General features: G+C 37.8%; 1 protein-coding gene across 2 annotated transcripts in view; it reads right to left on the reverse strand.

Annotated features, from left to right (window-relative positions):
- Positions 1–15,409, reverse strand: part of FMN2 (formin 2) — a 162,496-nt gene extending 147,087 nt beyond the window's left edge. The window contains exons 1-2 of one of the 2 annotated variants that reach the window (XM_077782126.2): positions 15,283–15,409; positions 10,552–12,544 (exon numbers count right to left, since the gene is read on the reverse strand). In XM_077782126.2, the coding sequence (XP_077638252.2) occupies positions 10,552–12,493 (1,942 nt within the window). In that variant the 5' untranslated portion in view covers positions 12,494–12,544; positions 15,283–15,409. The remainder of the gene's footprint in view (positions 1–10,551; positions 12,545–15,282) is intronic. The other variant, XM_085576737.1, reaches the window with a different exon arrangement.
- Positions 15,410–20,165: the final 4,756 nt, after the last annotated feature.

Below are 20,165 nucleotides of genomic sequence, written 5' to 3' on the forward strand. Positions count from 1 at the left end.
AATTGCAACTACATGTAATTGCTTAATTTTCAGTACATATTCACCCATGCATTGTATTTTCTCAAACGCTAAGGCAAAAGTTAAATGAATAATTTTTCAGGGCAAATCAATCACACTCCATTTTCACCTTTTGATGTTCAATGTATTTTACCAGGTCTCAAATATTTCAAGCACACTAATATTTGACCTCAATGATAAAAAGGTATTAAAGTTCTTTAATGTTTTTATTTATTTTGATAATATTTTAAAATTTCCAGTTTTTCACCTAACCTGTACCACTCAGCCTAAATAGAATGTGCAACACATGACTGCTAAGAAATAAAAGAGGTTTTCCAAGATGCAGATGTAACCTAGGGAATGAAACAGAAATTGGTATTCTCGCAACTTTTCTTCAAATAATAAGCTCAAGTAATGCATAAGTGAATATTAAATATGTATTTTTGCAGTATAAAAGAAGCAATTTAACTTCATGTGTTGTTTGCCTGAAGACTGACCTAGGAGATTATGTCCAAAATTCCAGGATTAGAAACTTCATTTATTGTTCTTTTTCGCTGTGGAATTTCTAATCCTCTTCTGATTTAGATTGGTAAACTGTTCTGTATTTCTCATCCCGGGAGGTTGCTTTAGCTGTTTTGGTTTTTTTTTTTTATTTTTTTTAGGGATTGAATTTTTATTGACAGATACTTTCCTAAAATCATGTGACATATTTCTGACAGCCTGGTTACATAAAACATGGAAAACCTAGTATGCAATAGGCCTCCACACAATATTGTTTTGTAACCAAAAAAAAAAAAAAAAAAAAAGCTTCTGCTTTGAATAAACACAAAATAAAATACATTTTAAGTCTAAAATTTCTAGGCAACATAAACTTTAAATATAACAAAATTGGCCAAGGTCTAGGGTTAGGGCACACATTGCTATAATACTGTCAAATATATTTCCTTTTGTTCTTGTTATCTGTGTAATAGTTGATCTCTGCTGCACTGATTGTATACAAGCCTGTGTTTCTAACCCACAGATGTTGTATATTGATATCTTTATATATTTATACTGTATATTATCATATTATACATAAAATATATTTAAAAATATTTATATTTTAGTATTTAGAACATTAATAAAGTAGGGATATGTGGAAATACCAGAAAAGATTGTCTTTCCTTCTCTGACATTCTGCCTCCAGATTTCCTGGCTATGTTCATATGGATGTTATGAACTAAACCCACACATCATTTTAAATTCAGAAGTCAAAGTAGAAAACCTGTCTAAGCCTGGGAATTAAGAAAAAGATATATTAATATTATCTCCCTCATTCCCACAGTTTTCTATGGTTGCCTAACCACAGTTTCAAAGTCAGAAATATCTATTTATTAAATTACAGAGAAAAATGCATTGATTTAATAGATTCAGACACTATTCAAACAACTAGAAAAAAACTATCAATTATTAATTTTACATTTCTCAGTCCTGTACTTGATTGTCACAATAAGCACTATGCTTTACTTTTGCCAAGTTGTCTGAATTTCTTGGCATCTCAATCTTACTCCTTTTACAATGTCCTATCTCTAATAGTATCTTTGTTTAGTATTAAAAATTTTCTGTGTAACTCTTCACTAGCTCTAAGGATAGACCAGAGTACATCAACTCCTGTGCAACTCAAGCAAGTTTTTTTTTTTTCCTCCTTTATTTTAGCTTTATATTTATCACTAAAAATTTAAACCGATTCTGGGTTGTACTTTAATAAGTGCATAAACTGAGATTTCAACTCAGCTAAGGACAAACAACATATTACACAGAAAGAGTATCACAATGCTAGCAGCTTCAAGTGCTGGAGACACCTCAAAGAGAGATAAGGAATAAATCTGCATGAGCCCTTAGGGAAGCAAGGGCATTAGCTGCTACTGGAAGAGAATCCTGCTTCTGCTCCCAGGTGCATGCAGGGCAAAAGTAGCACCTCAGCAAAATGACCCTGAAATTCTTCCAGAAATGCCCCGATGGAAAAAGCACAGGACAAAATTTGAAAAAAGGATTCTCCAAAATTAAAGGTGAAAAAGAGAGATCACTGAATTAAGGAAGTAAAAATTTACCCCAGAAAGGATGTTACAGTTTTCTAAAAAACTGCATCTCTTACTTGATCTATAGGTTTTCTTGACTGAACCAAGCAGCTGCATTTTAAAACAATTTTTCATTTGTGCTTTGAGACACGACAACACCACAAGTTTAACATATAATCCAGTGGTCTGTTGTAAGATTACTTAAACAGACACCATATTTCCACAAATCATGCTAGAAAGCATGTGAAAATCTAATTAATGCAACCTTCATCACGATGAATGAAAACCTAAGGTCAGTTCAGTTCCTAATTTTGAAATTTTGAAAAATTTACTTAGTAGTGAAAATATCAAGTCCTACCAGTGCTATAGTCAGGACAAAGGTCTACATAATTGTGTTAATTATGTAAAAAATTTCCACAGCCTGACGGAGCTCATCAATCACAACACTATGGGGGAGCAGGCCAAAATGACACAGTTCCTCTGGTGGCAGTGAAGTAACATGACTGAGTTCCTTCTCTAAAATCACCAGGACTTTTCTTCTTTGGATAAATGATTTGCAGTGTACAGAAATGCAGATGAATGCCTTCCTACCACTCTTGTGTTGTCTAGAAAGCAGCTGTAAATAAAATGCTATTAATGTAGTCTGATATTTACTAAAATCATGTTGCATTTTGTTGTTTTTCTTTACCCTTTTGTCATATACTTAACAGTTAATTATATCTTATCATTTCCTCCTTCAAAATTTGTTCTAAAGACTTGCTTGCTGCTGCAGTGAAAAACAAGATAAAATTGGCTTGATTATTTGCAACAACAATTTTACTTTTTATAAAAAGCAGGTATCATAGCTTGCCATTACTAGAGTTTCAAAATATATTGAAATATTTGTGATAGACTGTCACAGTGCTTTCAGCATTCTTCCAGATTAGCAACTCTGTCTCCCTAACATGAATATAAGCTCTTTGAAATTTTGCTTCCATGGTGACTAAGACTTTACACCTTTCTCCCACAGTGAATTTTCTTACATATGACATATGTAAAACAGGATAAACTGAGACAGAATATTAAACTATTCTTTTATCCCTACCTTTTGCTATATGTCATTTGTTAATGTCATTTAGTGACATATACAGGAAGAAGAACACCTCTTTCAGAAGTTTTCATATAATAACTTTCAGAAACTGAAGATTTTAAAATTATTTTAAATACCAGAAAATTCTCCAATTATGATATAGCAGTGGCACAGAGTACAAAATATCTTTCTAAAGATATCAACAAGATGTCTCCCTACCCCAACATTAAATGACATGTCTCCTTCCACATGATTTCTCTTCAGGTTCTAATGCAGTATCATTGCACCCTACAGAGCTACATTTATAAAACTTCCCTAATTATACCAACTTATTATGAAGGAGAAGCTATATGTGTCTCTACAAAATCTTTTAGGCACCATATGTATCTTTGGCAAATTTCATATTGTGTTTTCCAGGTACTTAGTCTCCTCTCAGCAAGTATTTAATTCTGTCTCTTTACCCTTTTAGTTTCTGTGGTGATTTGTGATGTGAAGGCAGTAGTCTGTGCCAGGTTCTCACAGACTGCTGGAAAGCCACAATTCTTTCTGTCTAGCTCTTTTAAAGTAAGAAGCTCCTCTGATGTCTTTTTGGTCATCTATTACTAACAGCATCTTTTGTCAGTCCAAGCTGATACACGCTATTCCTTACAACCCAATTTTGTAAAACATTGTCCCCAATGGTTTGACATTTTATTCCACATTCAGTGCAGCCTATCCTATCTCTACCTTAGTAGTAAATTCTCAAGCTCAAGCAGCCAAAAGTCACAAGACACAACTGAACTCAACCAAACTAGGTGGTCTTTAAAGTGGGACACAAATAACACATTTCTTTCAACCTACTCATTAGCTCCCAGCCATGCCTAGCTTTCTTTCCCCTCCATGACCTGTGTTCCTAAGGCCTACCAATCTCACACTTTAATAACTGCTTTTTAATATTTATCAAGATGTACAAAAGCTTTTCTTTGTATCCATAAAAAAAACAACAGATGGTGAAAGGGCAAAAGCAGAAAGCTAGAACTACATTCCACATAAACAAAAAACTAGACATGCACATCTATGTATTTGTGCAGATATGTTCATCTAGACTTCATTTGAAGGAAACCTAGAAACACAACTCCCTTGCTAGAACTGGGGCTTTATGTTCTTTCACTGATGTAATCAAATATTTCCTTCAACAATTTCTCTGCATAAATTATTTCTTGACTCTTTGCATGACAAAATAACACTTGGATACACAACATCTTTTATGAGGGCTTTTTTTTTTCTTTATGAAAATTCCCTTTTCTTCCATAACTTTTAAGATGTGTTAATGTAGACAGTTATTGTGATACTACAGCATAGATTTCTTTTTTACAGTGATTTTTTTCCTTATCAGTGAAAGGAAGAAGATAGTATGTACCAGGGAAAAAGAAACACCTGTCCTATCTCTGTATCTTCAAGGGACATCTGAGACAGATCTTCTCAGCATCAAATGAACTCTAGAATGAAAGGTGCCTTCTGTAATTAGTTCCACAGTAAAGTTATCTGTGTTTTCTCCTGATTCAAATTCACACCAGGTTCAGAGCTCTGGCATTGGTGATAACTTTTATATAGATCCCAAGACCAAAAAATTCATACTTATACTGACAGATAAAAATGTCTCAGTAAATCTAATTTGTGACTAGGCTTTCCTGTCACTACTTAGCTATATATGTCAAGATGTCAAAAAGATAAAATTGTCAATTTTTATCTACTTCTTCTGTATTTAGTGTTTACACTTAGCTTTATGCATACTAGGATTTATTTTTACAACTGTTGATGTTTGCACACGCAATCTCATAACCCCTTCTTACTGTTGCAAAACTGCTAACTTAATGGCTCTACTGCTGTGCAACTACAGATGAAAGAAGTCATGGTCAGTATTTAGCTGAGAATAAACCAAGGTTTAGCATCAGAAAATATAACTCACTTCCTGGTTAGAAAGCCTAGCTATTTCCATCAGTGTGAAGATAAAATTCTGGATAGCAGCAACATGGAAATAAAAGAAGGAACAGTCCTTTTTTCACTCAAAGTAAAAAAGCCCACCTTGTTGTCCCTAATTTTCTTTACATGGACTTAAATGTAGGAATGCAGGAAGCTGCTGTTGCTTAGAGAAAATAGTAGCTCCTGAACCAACTTTGCTGCCTTTTCTAAAGCATTTAATGAAATGCAACTAGCCTTCTATTATCATATCAAGAGGCAGCGATGAAGTGACACAATGTCAAGTCCTAACATCTGTCCATCACTTTCCTGTCACAGCTTTTTGCTTTTGCCCTGTTCCCTTTGTACCAACTCACCCCATTCCCAAAAAAAACCCAAAAAAACAAAAAACAACTGCTTGCATAAAAGTAAGTTTCTGGAAACTTACAGTCCAGCTAAGTGCTACAGAATGATGTTTTTGAATGTACCTAAAAATAACCAGAGCTGCAGTCACCCACACCTACACATATATGGTTCATCACCACTACTCCTTATGTAAGCTGAAATTTTGGCAGAGGTAGTTCATAAGGAATACACTTGGCCATATCCTGAGCTTGATTAAAGCACTAAACAAACAAAATATCTTGGGTAATTAGTATTTCAGTAGTTTTATATCACCATTATTCACATTAAAACTTAATCCTTCATATACAGTCAGCATAAAATATCCCTAGAGTTGCCTTTGAAATCCAAGGGCCTTTTTCCTTGGAACAGCACAGGAAAAAAAAAGGCCCGTTTCAATAAATAGTTTGGGTGTTTTTTTTTTTTTTCCTACAAATAAGTCCTACAAACAGTTGTTTTTATTTTTTTTTTTTTAACAGACCAATTGACATTCCACCCCTCAGCCCCCTGAATTATCAGGCTAGCCCAGAGATCTGAGGCTTTGAGGGGAGGAATATCAGGAGATGGCAAAGATTCCCAAAAGAGGCTCTTACCCCTATATATGTTGGTGCAGCTCTCTTTATTCTGTGATGTCCATGGGGGGAGCAGGGCAAAAGAGAATGAACAGGATATGTCAGGGGTTTATCTAGGCTTTGGACAGGGAGGGCTTCTCTGGCTCTGCACCAACCCTGTCGGGGCAGGAAGGAGGGGTCCAGGGTTATCTTGATCAGAGTCACAGGGTCCCGGGAAAGGGGGAACAGAATGCCCATGAGCACAATGTAACAACCAGTCATGCTGCAAGCTATTAAAAATACATGCATATTTTAAAAATAATAAAGCACAATTAGATACAAGAAATATAATCAAACTGAACGTCCACATAATTATTCCCACTGGAATAATCCACTGCTCATTTCACAGAAATGAAGTCACTGAAGCACACAACGCCCTTGAATGGCCAGTTCCAGACACATGCCTTGTGTGACAGATATTCTAGAGGTACTGTCTCAGAACCAAGTAGAGATACACAGACTTCAGCTATAAATTGTCCCTTTTCCTTTCCCCCTTTGCACCCCAAAAAAGACCATGAAACAACCAAGACCACACATTTCTACTCCAGACATGTCGGGCTGCCACTCATACCTCAGAATGTGGTTGCCCAATAGATAGACCAAATCAATCTCATGACCAAAACCTGCTACTCCCAATGAAGTTCTAGATAAAGATCAAAGTATTAATCATGAGATCCCATCAAAACAAGCCTATGGCAGCACTCAATTCCAGTGAAATTACTCATGTTGCTCCAAATCTCATATTGCCGTGCTGGCACAGTAACATTAAAGAAACTTATCAGCACTCAGCAATCTTTCAGTAACATATCGCAGCCCACTTTCAAACACATTTCAGTACAGTTGAAGTGCAGTATTAGAGTTGTCCCTTCGCCCCAAGTTTTGTGTGTACTAGGTAAAAAGAGGAGGACCTTTCCCTTCAGACGCTAGCAGCACTCAGCGTAGCGTGTGATCACATACCACATGGAGGGTGGCTGCTGGGCAGCTCCCTTAGCTAGAGGAGGCTACACCCCATCTGATAAAAGAATCATCTGTTTTACTGCAAACAAACATCAGTAGTGAGACAGCAAACCATAAGTAATCTTGAATAACATCTGCATGATAAGCAGTCAGGATGCCAACAGATACAAATCCATATTGTGTGCAGCATCACATGAATCAAAGAGCTTTTTTTTTAAAAAAGCCTTTAAAAAAGCATTTAAAAAGACCACTTTATGTCTCAGAAACAAACTTTCATCCAACTTTTTCAAGTTTTCCCATACTTATCTTTACTAAACCTATGCATATTCCTGCAGGCACTGCAATTGCAAGTGGGAAGACAGCATTAACACAGTACAGTGGTAGAAATCAGCAGACATGAATACACAAGCACAGCACTGGCTTCAGGTTTTGTTTTATGGTAACCAAGGCTTTTTGGTTTTCTCCTCTTTACAGATAGAGCAGAAAAAATATAAATCTCTGGAGAAAAATTAAAATATAAATTATCTGTTTGAAATAGCTTCATGCAGCAAGTGTATTACAACCAGTCAACAGTGATTAGGAGGGGCATGGGTTTGTCTGAGTCAAGTTTAATTACCATCTGGGGCAGCTGATGGGACTCATTCAATTTATGTAAAAGATACCCTTATTAGCTCCTCTGCAATCCTTGCACCTCAAATTAGTGCAAGAATGAAATCCTTTTTACTAAATCTATCTATAGGTGCATTCATTTCAGTTATGTTCACGTTTGGAAACATCAGTTTCATTTTCCCACCAAGATACTCTCTTCACATTAGTGCAAATTATTCACTCCCACATACCAAAGTGAGAGAACCAACTCTTATTGAGCTCTTGTTCTCCTGGGACCATGATATAAAAACCATGGCTCCACCATGCATTGGGTAATCTAGAACTTGTAATCACTGTCACTACAAATTCAAATACAGCTGTCCACATAAAATGTGAAAGAGATTCAAGGCCTGAATTACAAAATGCCCTTAAACTTGTCCATACCACTTTTTAAAGAAATGCATAGAATTCAAAATACTGTACTTTCCTTCTTATATAAAGCAAAATTAAAATATGCAAAGTCTCTGCCATTCAAGTCCTTGGTTTCCATCTAGATTTGACATTAAAGCAGTCTTAAAGGGCTCATATGCCTCTCTGTGAAGACCAAATGGCACACAGCCAAACCACAACATGGTGCAAAAGTAGGCCAATCATCTGCATAGAACCTGCTGTCATTGAAATCGATGATAAAGTGTTGTGGAATATTTTACTTGATTCCAGTTAGAAATGCAGAGCAACATTGCAGTCACTGCACAGCAAAATGGGATTTCATGCTGTAGGCAAGAAGCTGTTTTTGATTGGTTTTGCTTTGTTTTTGTTTTTTGTAGGCTAGAGATATCACAGTATAAAGAATCTTATTTCTAAAACCCTGGTGTTAATCCCCAATTCAATATATCTCATGCACACAAGTGAAAAACAACATTTTTCACAAGTCATATAAAATTATAAGAAAATTATTTCTGTAATCATAGTTGGGGAGAATGGTTTATTTAAAGAGGCTTTTCTGCTCTTACAGCAATAGCAGTTTATGGAAATAGTAATGTGACATTTAATTTCCCTTTTTTATATACAGTAGTTGTTATTTTTAAATTCTCAATGAGTTTTAGCTTGCAAATACATTTTTTAAAACTATGAATGGCCAGAGATGAGCCATTTCCAGTTCCCTCACTTTAAGCTTTTCTGCATGAACTGAAAGATATAATTGTCCTCTACTTGTAAAGACAGCTGGTATGTACATGCAAATGAGGGTCACTGTAATTTCCATAAGAGATAGAACTACTGTTGCACTGGACACTGGCCCCTTCACAATAACAGTCTAAAGCAATGGTGGGAAAAAACACAAACCAAACCAAAAATTTTTTAAGTAAATCAATACCTTGTGAGGAAATGTGAAAAAGTCAGTTTCCTAGAAAATAGGTATCTAAAAAGAAGTATACCATATTCTTGAAGTTTGCCACATTCAGCTTGCCTCCATCATATCACCACCATAATGTCTAATTACGGTTGTGGCAATTAAAAAATTTCTAAGTTGTTTATAAGCTGTCAAATGTTAAAAAAAAAGAGTGTGCTTTTCATATGCTATACATCATATGCTATATATACTTCAAACTCAAAAAGTTTAGGCAGCATGTCCAAAATTCTCTAAGAAAGGGTGGAAGGGATTTAAAACAAACAAAAAGATTCAGCTCAGTTCACTGAGGGCTAGTCTCAGAGGGAACTGGCTTTTCTTTGTTAAAAACCTTGAATTCTGATTTTCTAGACTGAAATTGGGGATTTTAGTTCAAGGCTACTGAAGAATGAAAGCACTGTGATTTGAATCTAGAAAATAATTTTAGATATTTACTTCCTAAATCATACTTTTCTGTTTGATCTTCATAAAACCACAGAAAAAGATCACTCAATTTTTTGCTAAGACCTTGTGCACATGTATGGTTGCTGTGCTCATGCATCTAGAACTGACTTCATTCAAAAAAATCTGATTTTATCTAACAGCAGATGCTCTTAGGGTATGTTCTCTTAGTTCTACAGTTTTTCCTCAAGTGAAAAATATATGGAATATGTTGCCGAGTTTTCTCTGTACACATACCTCCTATGTGGCAGAAGTGTTCCTAAGTATGAATATATTACCTTTAGAAAGAAACTTCAGGTGAGGGGAAGAGAGAGAAAAAAAAAACCTCAGAGTGAAGGAAAATATAACTACCTACTTACACAACTTCATTTGTGAGCTTTCTAATCCCATGTCTTTGGGACAGGATACAAGCTGTCTAACAGGAAGGTAAAAGTTTACTGAATGAGTCACCTTATGTAGCCTGAGCAGCAGCATGTCACAGCTACCAAATCGTACAACCCCCACTTTCCCCGTTTTTGCTGCCTTTCAATACACTGACTTTTTTCTTCTCCTTCTTCCCCCTTCTGAAGAGGAAATTGGTTCCTTTCTGAAGTGCTGTCCATCTGTGCTAGCACAGCTTTTTCCTTTTTGTACTAAGCAAATTCTCATCATTGCCTCAGTCTAACACCAGGTGCAGCTCTCCTGTGTTTATATTACACTAGAACAGCACCTAGCACAAAAAAACCCCAAACAGGATCCTGGTCACAGAAAGCTTTGCATTTGAAAGCTCTGTTCATGCAGAGAGCTGATCTGCCTACAACAGTACAGCTTTTAGCATTTTTCAACAAGAATAATTTAAGACATTCAGCCTTTTCCTACAGGATGTAGACAAAGGAGACAAGTAGAAAGAAAAACTTCAAAGAGTTATGCACTTCCTTTACGGGCAGTACTGCCAGACTGATGAAATGTGACTGTGTTTGTAAGATCAGGCCTTGGATTGCAAGGCCAAAGTACTGCATGCAATGAATTTAAGTATTTTAAAAATATTTTCAAAGCTGTTGTGGAAAAAAAAAACCAAAACAACTCTTAATACATATCACTTACCTGAAAAGACATTGGGAAATGTCTCTGTAGAAGCCTGGACCCCTGAGGACTTTCTTGAATGAGTCAAAGGCACACTTTCTGTTTGAAATTTCTCTCTAAACCCCTTGTGCTCCAAGTAGTCTGCAGAGCTCACCTTCTCCGTTATCTCGCTTTTGTGATTAGACACCTCTTCTGTCCAGTCTGCAGAACGACTGAACAAACCTGCCAAACTAGCAGACCTCTTCTTCCTGATTGAGACTTTTTCCTTTTTGTGGAAGGACTCCTGCCTCCTTGTGAAAAGTGGGCTCTGGGATGGGGAGGGAGAAGGTGAATGGTTGGGAGAACTCAGTTGCCTAGTTGTGGTTTTGATGTAACAGGGGTTAATTAGATAGGGCTTAAAGCATCGGGAACCAAGTATCGGGCTGTCCACTGTTCCTTCAGAGGACAAAATGCCATTTTTCATTTCTGTGGATAAACCATTACGCAGCTCCTCTTGACTGGCTGACAGAGTGTGTTTCCCTTCCTGAGTCTCAGCAGCATGATCACGGCCTGCATCTGAAATACCACCCTCTGTTACTGAGCCCTGAAAACCAACAGCCTGCACTTCAGTGATTTTAGCCTCAGCATCTGCCACTGGAGATGGAAAAGGTTCTGTGGAGCTGTGTGCCTGAGACCCATTTTCTCCTGCAGCTCTATTCAAACCATCTTGTTGTTCACAGGCTACAGCATCCACTTCAGCAATGGGCTGCTCCTCAATCAGTAGCTGACCTTCTTGTGTTTCAAATAAGCTGTTACCAGGAGAGCCTGTGCTGTTTACCGCTTCTTTCGGTTCCCGTTCAGTTGCACAGGAGATGGGAACGTTTTCCACGATTTCCGATACCGCTGGAAAAGCCCCCTCAGTGTCTGGGCTCCTCTCTTTGTCAGTGGTAGTTACTGAAAAAAAACGTTCAAAATCTAAGGAGGTTGCTTGAGAATTAGCCATGTGTCGGCCCATTGTTTTGGTGACGAGGTCCTCAGTTCCAATGTTAATTGCCCCCTGCTGCTGCTGCTGCTGCAGTCTAATAGCTTGCTGGATATCAGAAAGCAAATCCTCTTGTTCTGCGGCTGAATGGAAACTGTATATATCCGTATCAGAGCCAGAGCTGGTCCTTTGTCCATCCTGTGTCTCTGCAGCAGCTGGAACAGTTTCATTTCTGATTTCAAAATGTTCAACATCTGTGTCTGAGAGACCCCCTTCATCTGCAGAGATGCTTATATCGGGAGTTTTGGTTACAATTGAATGAGTACTGTCCAGCTCCCCAGGCTGCAAGGCCTGGCTTTCCAAAACATCCTCCCGGGAGCTGCTATTCCCATCCTTAGCCTTGGACAGATTTTTTCTGATCCTCAGATTTGAAAACACAGAGGGCCTGGAGTCCGACTTACCCTTCTTCTTACCCGATTCGCTTCCTTTTGCATGCTTCCCCAGTCCCCTTCTGCCTCCCGATACCTTCTTTGTGCCGTCTGTATCCTTGGGCCCAGAGGCATCTTCTCCTCCTTCTTGCACATCACCTGTATTTTTCTTTAGCTTCCCATCTTGATTCCCCATGATTTTTTGTAGAGCAGCACCTTTGACAATCAAGCCATCCTCCCGGATTTCATTCCTTTGGCCTGCTGGCAAGATCCCCTCTAGCGATCCAGGCTTGTTTGCAGGCGGCGGGGATGCAAGTGAAGCAAATGCTTGCTGTGCCTCTCTCCCATCTGCTGGAGCTGCCTTTTTGCATAATGTGCTGCTTGCACTGGGCTCCGCTGGGACATGCTCAGTACAGCACTGAGAGCTGCAGACAGCTCCTTCCAATGGCTGCTGCTCTTGGAGCTGCCTGCTCGCCGGGCTCCTGCTGCACTTTTCTTGCTTTAGGAAGGATTCTGTGAAATATGTTTCCTTTAGAAAAATCACTTCTTTTTCCACGGTTTTTATTGCCTGCATTGCAAGCTTAGCTTGTCACCAAATCATTTATGATTTCAGTACTTCTAGCTCCTGAAGGGAAAAAAGAGAAAGAATAAGTTAAAACAAGGTACTTTAATTGCTCTGTAACTGCTCAATAAATAAATGAACAAACTTAGAAAGAGAAATATTATGATTATTTAATAGTTTATAAGGTGCTTAAGCATATGCCGCTTTGACAGATTACACAATACCTCTGGTGATTTATATGCTTGCTTTTTAAAGGCCACCAAAACAATAGATAATTTTAAAAGAAGAGTCCTTCTCCTTTTAAAGTAGCTAAAATAAAGATAATAGACAAAGTTCTTTCCACAGTTTTAAAGAGTTGCACTTAAAATTCAATGCATTGTGGTAATTATGCTATAAAAAGCCTCCCACAATTTGTATTCTAAGAAGGTAGATATACTGTTATTCCCAGGAGAATCAGCTCATCAATATTAAAACACATCATCATTGTTTTCCCTCATAAGAACATCTGGCATGAAACAAGATAAAACAAAAAAAAAAAAAATAGTATTCAAATGCTACTAAGGAAAAAGAAACAGTAAAGTACTCCTCTATTGCACCCAACCTATTTAATAATTGATTTAGATGGGAATACTTCCTAGCTACTTTGGAAGCTTGTGCAAAAGTTTGAATCAGTTGCTGCTTCTCCTTAATTTTTGCTTTAGATTTATAAGCTTCACTATTTCATAAATACATATTCTGAACTTTTAGATATTTCCTTCCACTTTTAAAATTTAGAATTAATATAACAGGAATAGAAATCAAAGGACTTGAGAATGCTGTTACCATAGTCAATCAATTCGGCTGTCCAATTCCGTGGTTCAACACCAAACAGGTAGTAATTAGATAGATTTTCTGTTTATAATTTACCATCTCTAAATTTTCCAGTCTATTAGATTCAGTTTTTGTAAAAGACTTTATGTATTCCTCATGGCTATGAACTTCTTCACTTGCAATTTCCCTTTAATCAGGGATTGCTTAAAATAATACATCATTCCAGGGAAACACATTCTTCTGGTTTCTCTGTTACTTTTGATGTAATTCCTACCAGAGATTTCACTTCTTTCCTCTGCCTTAATAAACATTAAAGAAGAAGGAGTACCACTGACATTTTAAAAACTATACAGGCACCCTCTCCTCCCCACCCTCTACTTCCTCCAAGACACACATTATTTTTTTTCCAAAAATTTCTAAATACCTTTACAAATCTAGGCTCTCTTTTTATAAACAGCAAATAAGTGCTTTTTATTTGGTTTGGAAACAATAACACTGGTAATAACCCATGCAAAATAATTTTTTTTGAACTATCATAATTTCTTCCTTGTGCTGCTTGGTCACTTACTGCTCTGATGTAAGCCCTGTCCTGAGGGGGCTATGGTTCAGACATAAGAAAGAAATCTCTTGTCTTCAAAAACTTGAGTGTTTTATGTGGATCAGATGACTTTGTCTACTCAATGGGACGATTTGGGTTTTTTAATTATTTTTCTTTATCTAACCAAGTTAAAAATCTATTTTTTTCTACTTTTAACACTTAACAACTATAAATATGCTAACAGGAACTAGTATAGCAAAACCTGCAAAAGCATGTCACAGGCTTTTGCTTTTTTACTTCATTCCTGCTTTTGCTTTCTGTTATGCTGTTATACTTTTTGCAATATTTTACCACTTACATCATTATTATGTATTTGCAAAAGGCTTTTGAAAGTGCAAATAATTTCAGTCCAACTGAAGATACACATAATAATTAAGATATAATTTGAGAGAACCATTGTAGCAGAATAATACCTTGACGGGTATTCTAATTGACTAGAACTGAAAAATCTAAGCCTTAATTACAACTGGAGTACTTGTATCTTCCAACCTCACTTAAAAACTATTTTCCTGCTAAAATATGCCAGAAATCAATATAATTCAGGAGTAGTATAAAGCTACAATAGACCAAATGTGTAAGGGAACTTTAGAATTAGTGTAATGTTCTGAAACACTCCCTTTCCTTCCTTGTCTGTGAACTTGCCTGTCAGATCCTATACACTTCCATTACAACTAATGACAAATCACCAGCAGTGATTACTCTGCAAATTGTGTTGTAAAAGCAAGTCATCGACACAGGTAGGCTTATAAGGGAGTCAAGTTAAAGACCAATCTTCATTTCTTAATTAGATACTAATGCTTGTAATAGGTTTAATCACGTAAGTACTTATATTTCCTAGAAGTTTTCATACAGCACATCATGATGAGTCAGTCGTTAGAAACCCCCCACATAATGTATAGCCATAAATATTCTCAACATTTAAATATATTACAGTAAAAAACAAATGTTAATATTTTGGGATATGCTTATTCCCAGTCAGTCTTTTAGTTTCTAGAGAAAAACATGTCATCAAAAGTCAGCAAGAAACCATTTTGACATCAACATAAGCTACATTTTAAAAGCTGACATGGCATTTAATATTTCACACCAAAAAAGAGAGACTTTTAACAGACACTGTATGGAGAAAAGAAAAAGATTGGGTGTTCAAGAAAGATATTTCATTTTAAAGAGTGATAACTCATTCTGAGTTACCATAACTTATTCTTAGCTTTCTATAAATTGTCAAGAAGCTACTGAGGGAACCTGCCTGCCTGGCTCAATCAATATTTGCCAGTGCTCAGCCAAAAATACTGAGGGGTGACACTACAAACATAGACCTGAGATCCTCTTCATCACTCTCCTCCTAAGCTCAGGAGATGCAAATGGCAACACACAGAGGGGAGTCAAAACTTACAATTGAAGAAACGTTATCCTTGTGCTCCCAGAAACCTCCACATTAACACACTCCTGTTAAAAACGCAAAGCCCTGTTCAGGACTGTGATTATTTTCAAGATAGTTGCCATTCCCTGCAGCCTCGCTGGAAAGGTGAGTAGCTCCCCCAGCAGTGCTTGCCTAGCCCTTAATGAGCTGGGAGGGGAAGGGCAGCCCTGACTGCCCACACCTGGGTCAGGACTCAGTCTCCTGGAGCACAGCCAAGGCAGAGTGCTGCCCCCCTGTCGGCTCAGGGCTTCTCCCTCCCTCCCTTCCTTACAGAAGGCTGCGTCAGCAGTCCCAGTTCCTGCTGTTTCAGACCCATGGCAAACATGGGCTGCCTGGAGGAAAAGAGGGGTGCCTAGGGGAGCCTGCTCAGTGGAGACACAGCTTTCTTGGGGTGGATGAGTTTTCACCATGCTTTACTGACTGTGGTATTTCATTCTGCTCTCAACAGTAGTTGTTGAATAAGCCCAGTAAAGCGAAGACAACACCCTGTTACTGCCTCAGGCTGTGCCCGCTGGAGTCCAAGCCTTTGGGCAGGGTTAGGCTTCACCCACCCGACCCCAGGAAAGGGTTTCATGCACAGGAGTGTTACCAAGACACAGAGGACCCAAAGCAGCATCCCAGCAGTGATGCTGCACCAGCAGCACTGCAGCAAAGATGACCTGTGTGTGCCATGTGCCCCCATAGCACCCTGCAGAGTGACTGAGGGACAGGCCCTGTGCTCACAGCCAGCCCTTCCAGCAGCCCACAGTGGCTGTTCAGGCTACGTGTGTGTGTGTGTGTACATGGGCTCTGTGCCCTGCCACTGCCCTGCTGGGAGACTCAGGGGAGATGAGGCTGCTGCAGCCCAGGGCAGCTGCTCTCCTGTGAGTAAGACACAACATGGCAGGCCAAGGCAGAGGTTGACTAGAGGGTGCTGAATCTCAATCTCCAAGGACTCAGGCTCCACACAGATGTGGGCTGAGGCTGGGGCAGCAGCAGTGTGAGAGCCTCAGCACTGTACTGCAGCCCTGGATCTGGGCTCTGCTGCCCCAGCACTGTGTGCTCTCCAGCCTCTTCTCACACCAGTCCCAAAGAAGACATGGCTGCAGGAGATCCTCATATATTCCATACAAACCCTGCAGAGATTAATTTTAGTGAGTGGCTCAATGTGCATGGGTTTAGTTTGGAGAAAAAGGAACATAGAGTAACAAGAGCATTTCAAAGTACTCTGGTGTCACATTACTGACTGGGATATGGTAATACAGAGCGTGTGAAGAAAGAGTTGTTTAAGCAGACCGAAACATTCTACCCATTTATGTTACTAAAGTTTGAATTCTCATTCTCATTCAGTTCAGTGCTGGAATTTGGTCCTGATTCCTGCTGTCTTGTGGCAGCAAGAAGCCTTCCCTGGCTACTATTCTGAGCATGATGTAAAACTTATCTTCCCAGAAGGCATCAGCTACCATTAAATATTCCCTCACATTACCAAAATCATGCTCCAAGCAGTTGAAAATTTATTCCTGCCCCTACATTCCCATCTCTTTCAGCTATAGGGAGAATTGCCTTTTAGAACTTCACAAGCTCTAGATGTGACTGGCAAGGGATAAGTCAGAAGATCAGAAAATATCAATTGAACTGAGACTATAGTGGCTGGGATTAAAGCCAATCCTGCCCTTGTTTCATTTAGCTCCTAGTGGATATGAAATTCTGCTCTTTCTTTCACTGCTTGTTTAAGCAGTATAAAACCATGCCTTATGCATTGTATTTATATTACATAGAGGTGATCCAGCTACTGGGAAACCTGGTTTACCTACTAAAAGGCTTCCTTTGGGAAGGTTCAAGGATCTTGAACCTAGCAAGCAATGATCCTAGTTGAGACTTGACTTGCATAGGAACTTTTATTTAGTGCATAAAAAACTATTGACTAGGATTTTCAAATGCCTACTACATAGTGCTGTACTTTCTCATAATTTCTATCTAGTGAGAACCATCATTTAAAATTAATGTGTCTGAAGAAGCAGTGTCTCCAGCAAAGCAATGTTTGCTACATGCTGCAGAAGGGCACTGGCTAGGAGCCAAAATCTCTATGAAGCATTTAACCTTCTGAATTTTTCACGTAAATGCAATAATATATTTATGCATTGTGAAATAGAGAAGTTTCTGTTTAAAAATACAATCAGCTTGACATACCAAAACTCATACATATTCCAGTAAGTTGCTTTATTGTTTTCCCTTTGCATTTCCATATTCTTACTGCTTCTTTATTGTAAAATATACTTTTCATCATAAAAGCTATGCAGAATCTATCACAGTTACTTTTATGGGAGGGGTTGGCTGAACAGCTGCACTCAAACCCTTGCCAGCATTCCAGAGATTTATGCATTGCTTTTCAGGGTTAGGTCACAGAAACAGGCTCCAAAAGTCCAGGCCTCCGTAAATACTACAGACAGAGACTCCTGTATTTGGAGCACAGTGTACTACACTGCTACTGTATCCAAACCCAAGCAATGAGGAAGCCTGAAAGTCTGGTTTATTCCCTATTACAGACTGAAAAGTGCAGCATCTTGTGGCATAGCTTCCCCTATTCCTTGCACAAAGTTTATTTCAGACAATTTGTATGCTGATTGCAGATCACTAGCACTTGGTTGCTGGTATATGCTGAAGAAATTCAATGCAACTTAGTTTAGGCTACACCAAGAAAAAATTAATTAGCAAAATATAAGATGACCAGACAGTTAATGTAAAGAAAAAACAGTTTCTACCCTTTAAGCCACTTTAAAATACTATCAAAAATTGGAGTAACAGTCTAAGTTATAATTTTATTTTATAAATAAATGAAATTTGAGCAATAAGGTTATTTCCTCAGACCTCATAATAGCTTTTGAACAGAGTAGACATTAAGATGGAAAACTTTTAAGATGGAAATCTTTAAACCCCTACAAAATTCAACATGCACAGAATCACTATTTGCATAGAGAAGGAAAAGATAAGCAGAACTGACTTGTCAGTCAATCAAACAGGATTAACGTAGTTTAGAACTACCCACCACAAGCAAGCATTTCATAGGGAAAAATGAGAGTGGACAAGATTAATTGTACTAGAGGATAGAGGAAGGAACAAAGAACACAAAACTGTAGGAAACTGGGCCTCCTCATTTTCATTCCTTAGAAAAGAACATATTCTGTTAAATCGAATGGAAAATTACATATTGTCTTCTTGGTTTTCTTGGACAGCTCCCAGAGTACTTAATGACAGGTTTGGAAAATGTAGACTTTGATCATATCAGTGAACTTTTTTGCCTGCAGAGAGCCCAAAGCACCATGAAACAATGGCGTATTTTTGAGCCTACTCCTTTTCTGCAGGAGACAAGGGATTAACTAAAATACTTAGTTCTCTAATTTTATCTTTTCTACTGGAGAAATTATTTACTAGTCTGAAGGAAAAATTGACAAAGATCAGTTTTTCCTGAGATTGCTTTTAAAGTTTTTAAAAATCTTAACTGATTGCATTGATTGTTATTAAAAATATGTGAAGAGAAGAAATAATATTAATTTTTACCCTCTTATTTTAGGCATCAGTTATTGTTCTGTTTTGTTGCATATACATATGTGGATGTGTAAAATTTGGGTCAAATAAAAAAAAAGAGAGCATTTGATCAGAATTCACTTCTTGTTGAAACACAAAACATTCTCCTGTCAATTGCCATATGTTCTCCATAGCAGAAACAACCCTGGGGCAAACTCTGTAGAACACTTGGAAAAATTTCCAGAATGTGATAATTTTTATTTTTTACTAATTTGTTGCATTGTTTCAAATACTTTTGGTAATTAGAAAGCAGGACAATGGACATCAGCTGGTCTACAAGTCTACCTACACACAGTATTTGCTAACACCCAAGCAGTCCTGGCTGCCTCAATAGGCTGAACTAGCTGTGATCAGAATTACTTGCACTGAGACAGCTGCAACTATGCAATCCATAATTTATGTTTTATGTCCTCAATAGACCTTAGCATTAGGAGCCTAAACCTAGTTAGTACAGTGATTTCCTACTGGTTTTGTAGTTAAAATGGCTTTCCTTTTGTCAGCTGAATGGTTATCATAATAAGCTAAGGTCCTGATTGTCAATAATGATTGAACAGGTGGCAAACGTTTTAACTACAGTAGGACAGAAGAAACACAGTCCAGATAAATAACCCAGATGCCTAGATAAAGATAATGAAATTCAGTTAGGATGATGATATTTTGTATCAAAAGTATTATGATGTGCATAGAAGCTACCACTGAACTACAGCTTTTGTAGGGCTAAATATGTATAGCAGTTAGTGTGATCCCGTTAGGGGACTGGATGTCCATTCTGTGATCAATAGAAAGCTAGCCAATTTTTTCCAGATTCCTGTTCTGCTCACTATACCCATTTCCAATCTTTTATAGTCTTATGCCTCCTTCCTGAACTTCAACATCTTCATCTGACCAAGTATCTAATATCAACTGTCTTATTGAATTTTTTGTCCTGAGCAACTTTCCTTTGACTTAGCCTCCACCACTGCTGTATATGAGAATTTTTCGTTTGATGCCTCTTATTTAATGGTTTATCCAAGGTCATTCAATTATTGACACAAGTAGGCTTATAAGAGATAAATAATTTCATAATTTATTCAAGAATATCCTCAATATGATGGGTGACCTGCTTCTAGATACAAAATGGCACCTCTTTTTCTATAGTGGTTTATCTTCTTTTATTCCTTCTTCTGCAGTTTTAGATCATTTCAAATGCTTACATGAATTTGCCAGTTTCTACTGCACTTCCCCTTGAAGTGCCATTTCTCCCTTCTGCTAAGTAACCCTGTTCTCTTCTATACGTGATCATTGTCCTATCC

Source organism: Lonchura striata, chromosome 3, assembly GCF_050655825.1.
Source record: "Lonchura striata isolate lonStrDom1 chromosome 3, ASM5065582v1, whole genome shotgun sequence".
Taxonomy (NCBI): Eukaryota; Metazoa; Chordata; class Aves; order Passeriformes; family Estrildidae; genus Lonchura; species Lonchura striata.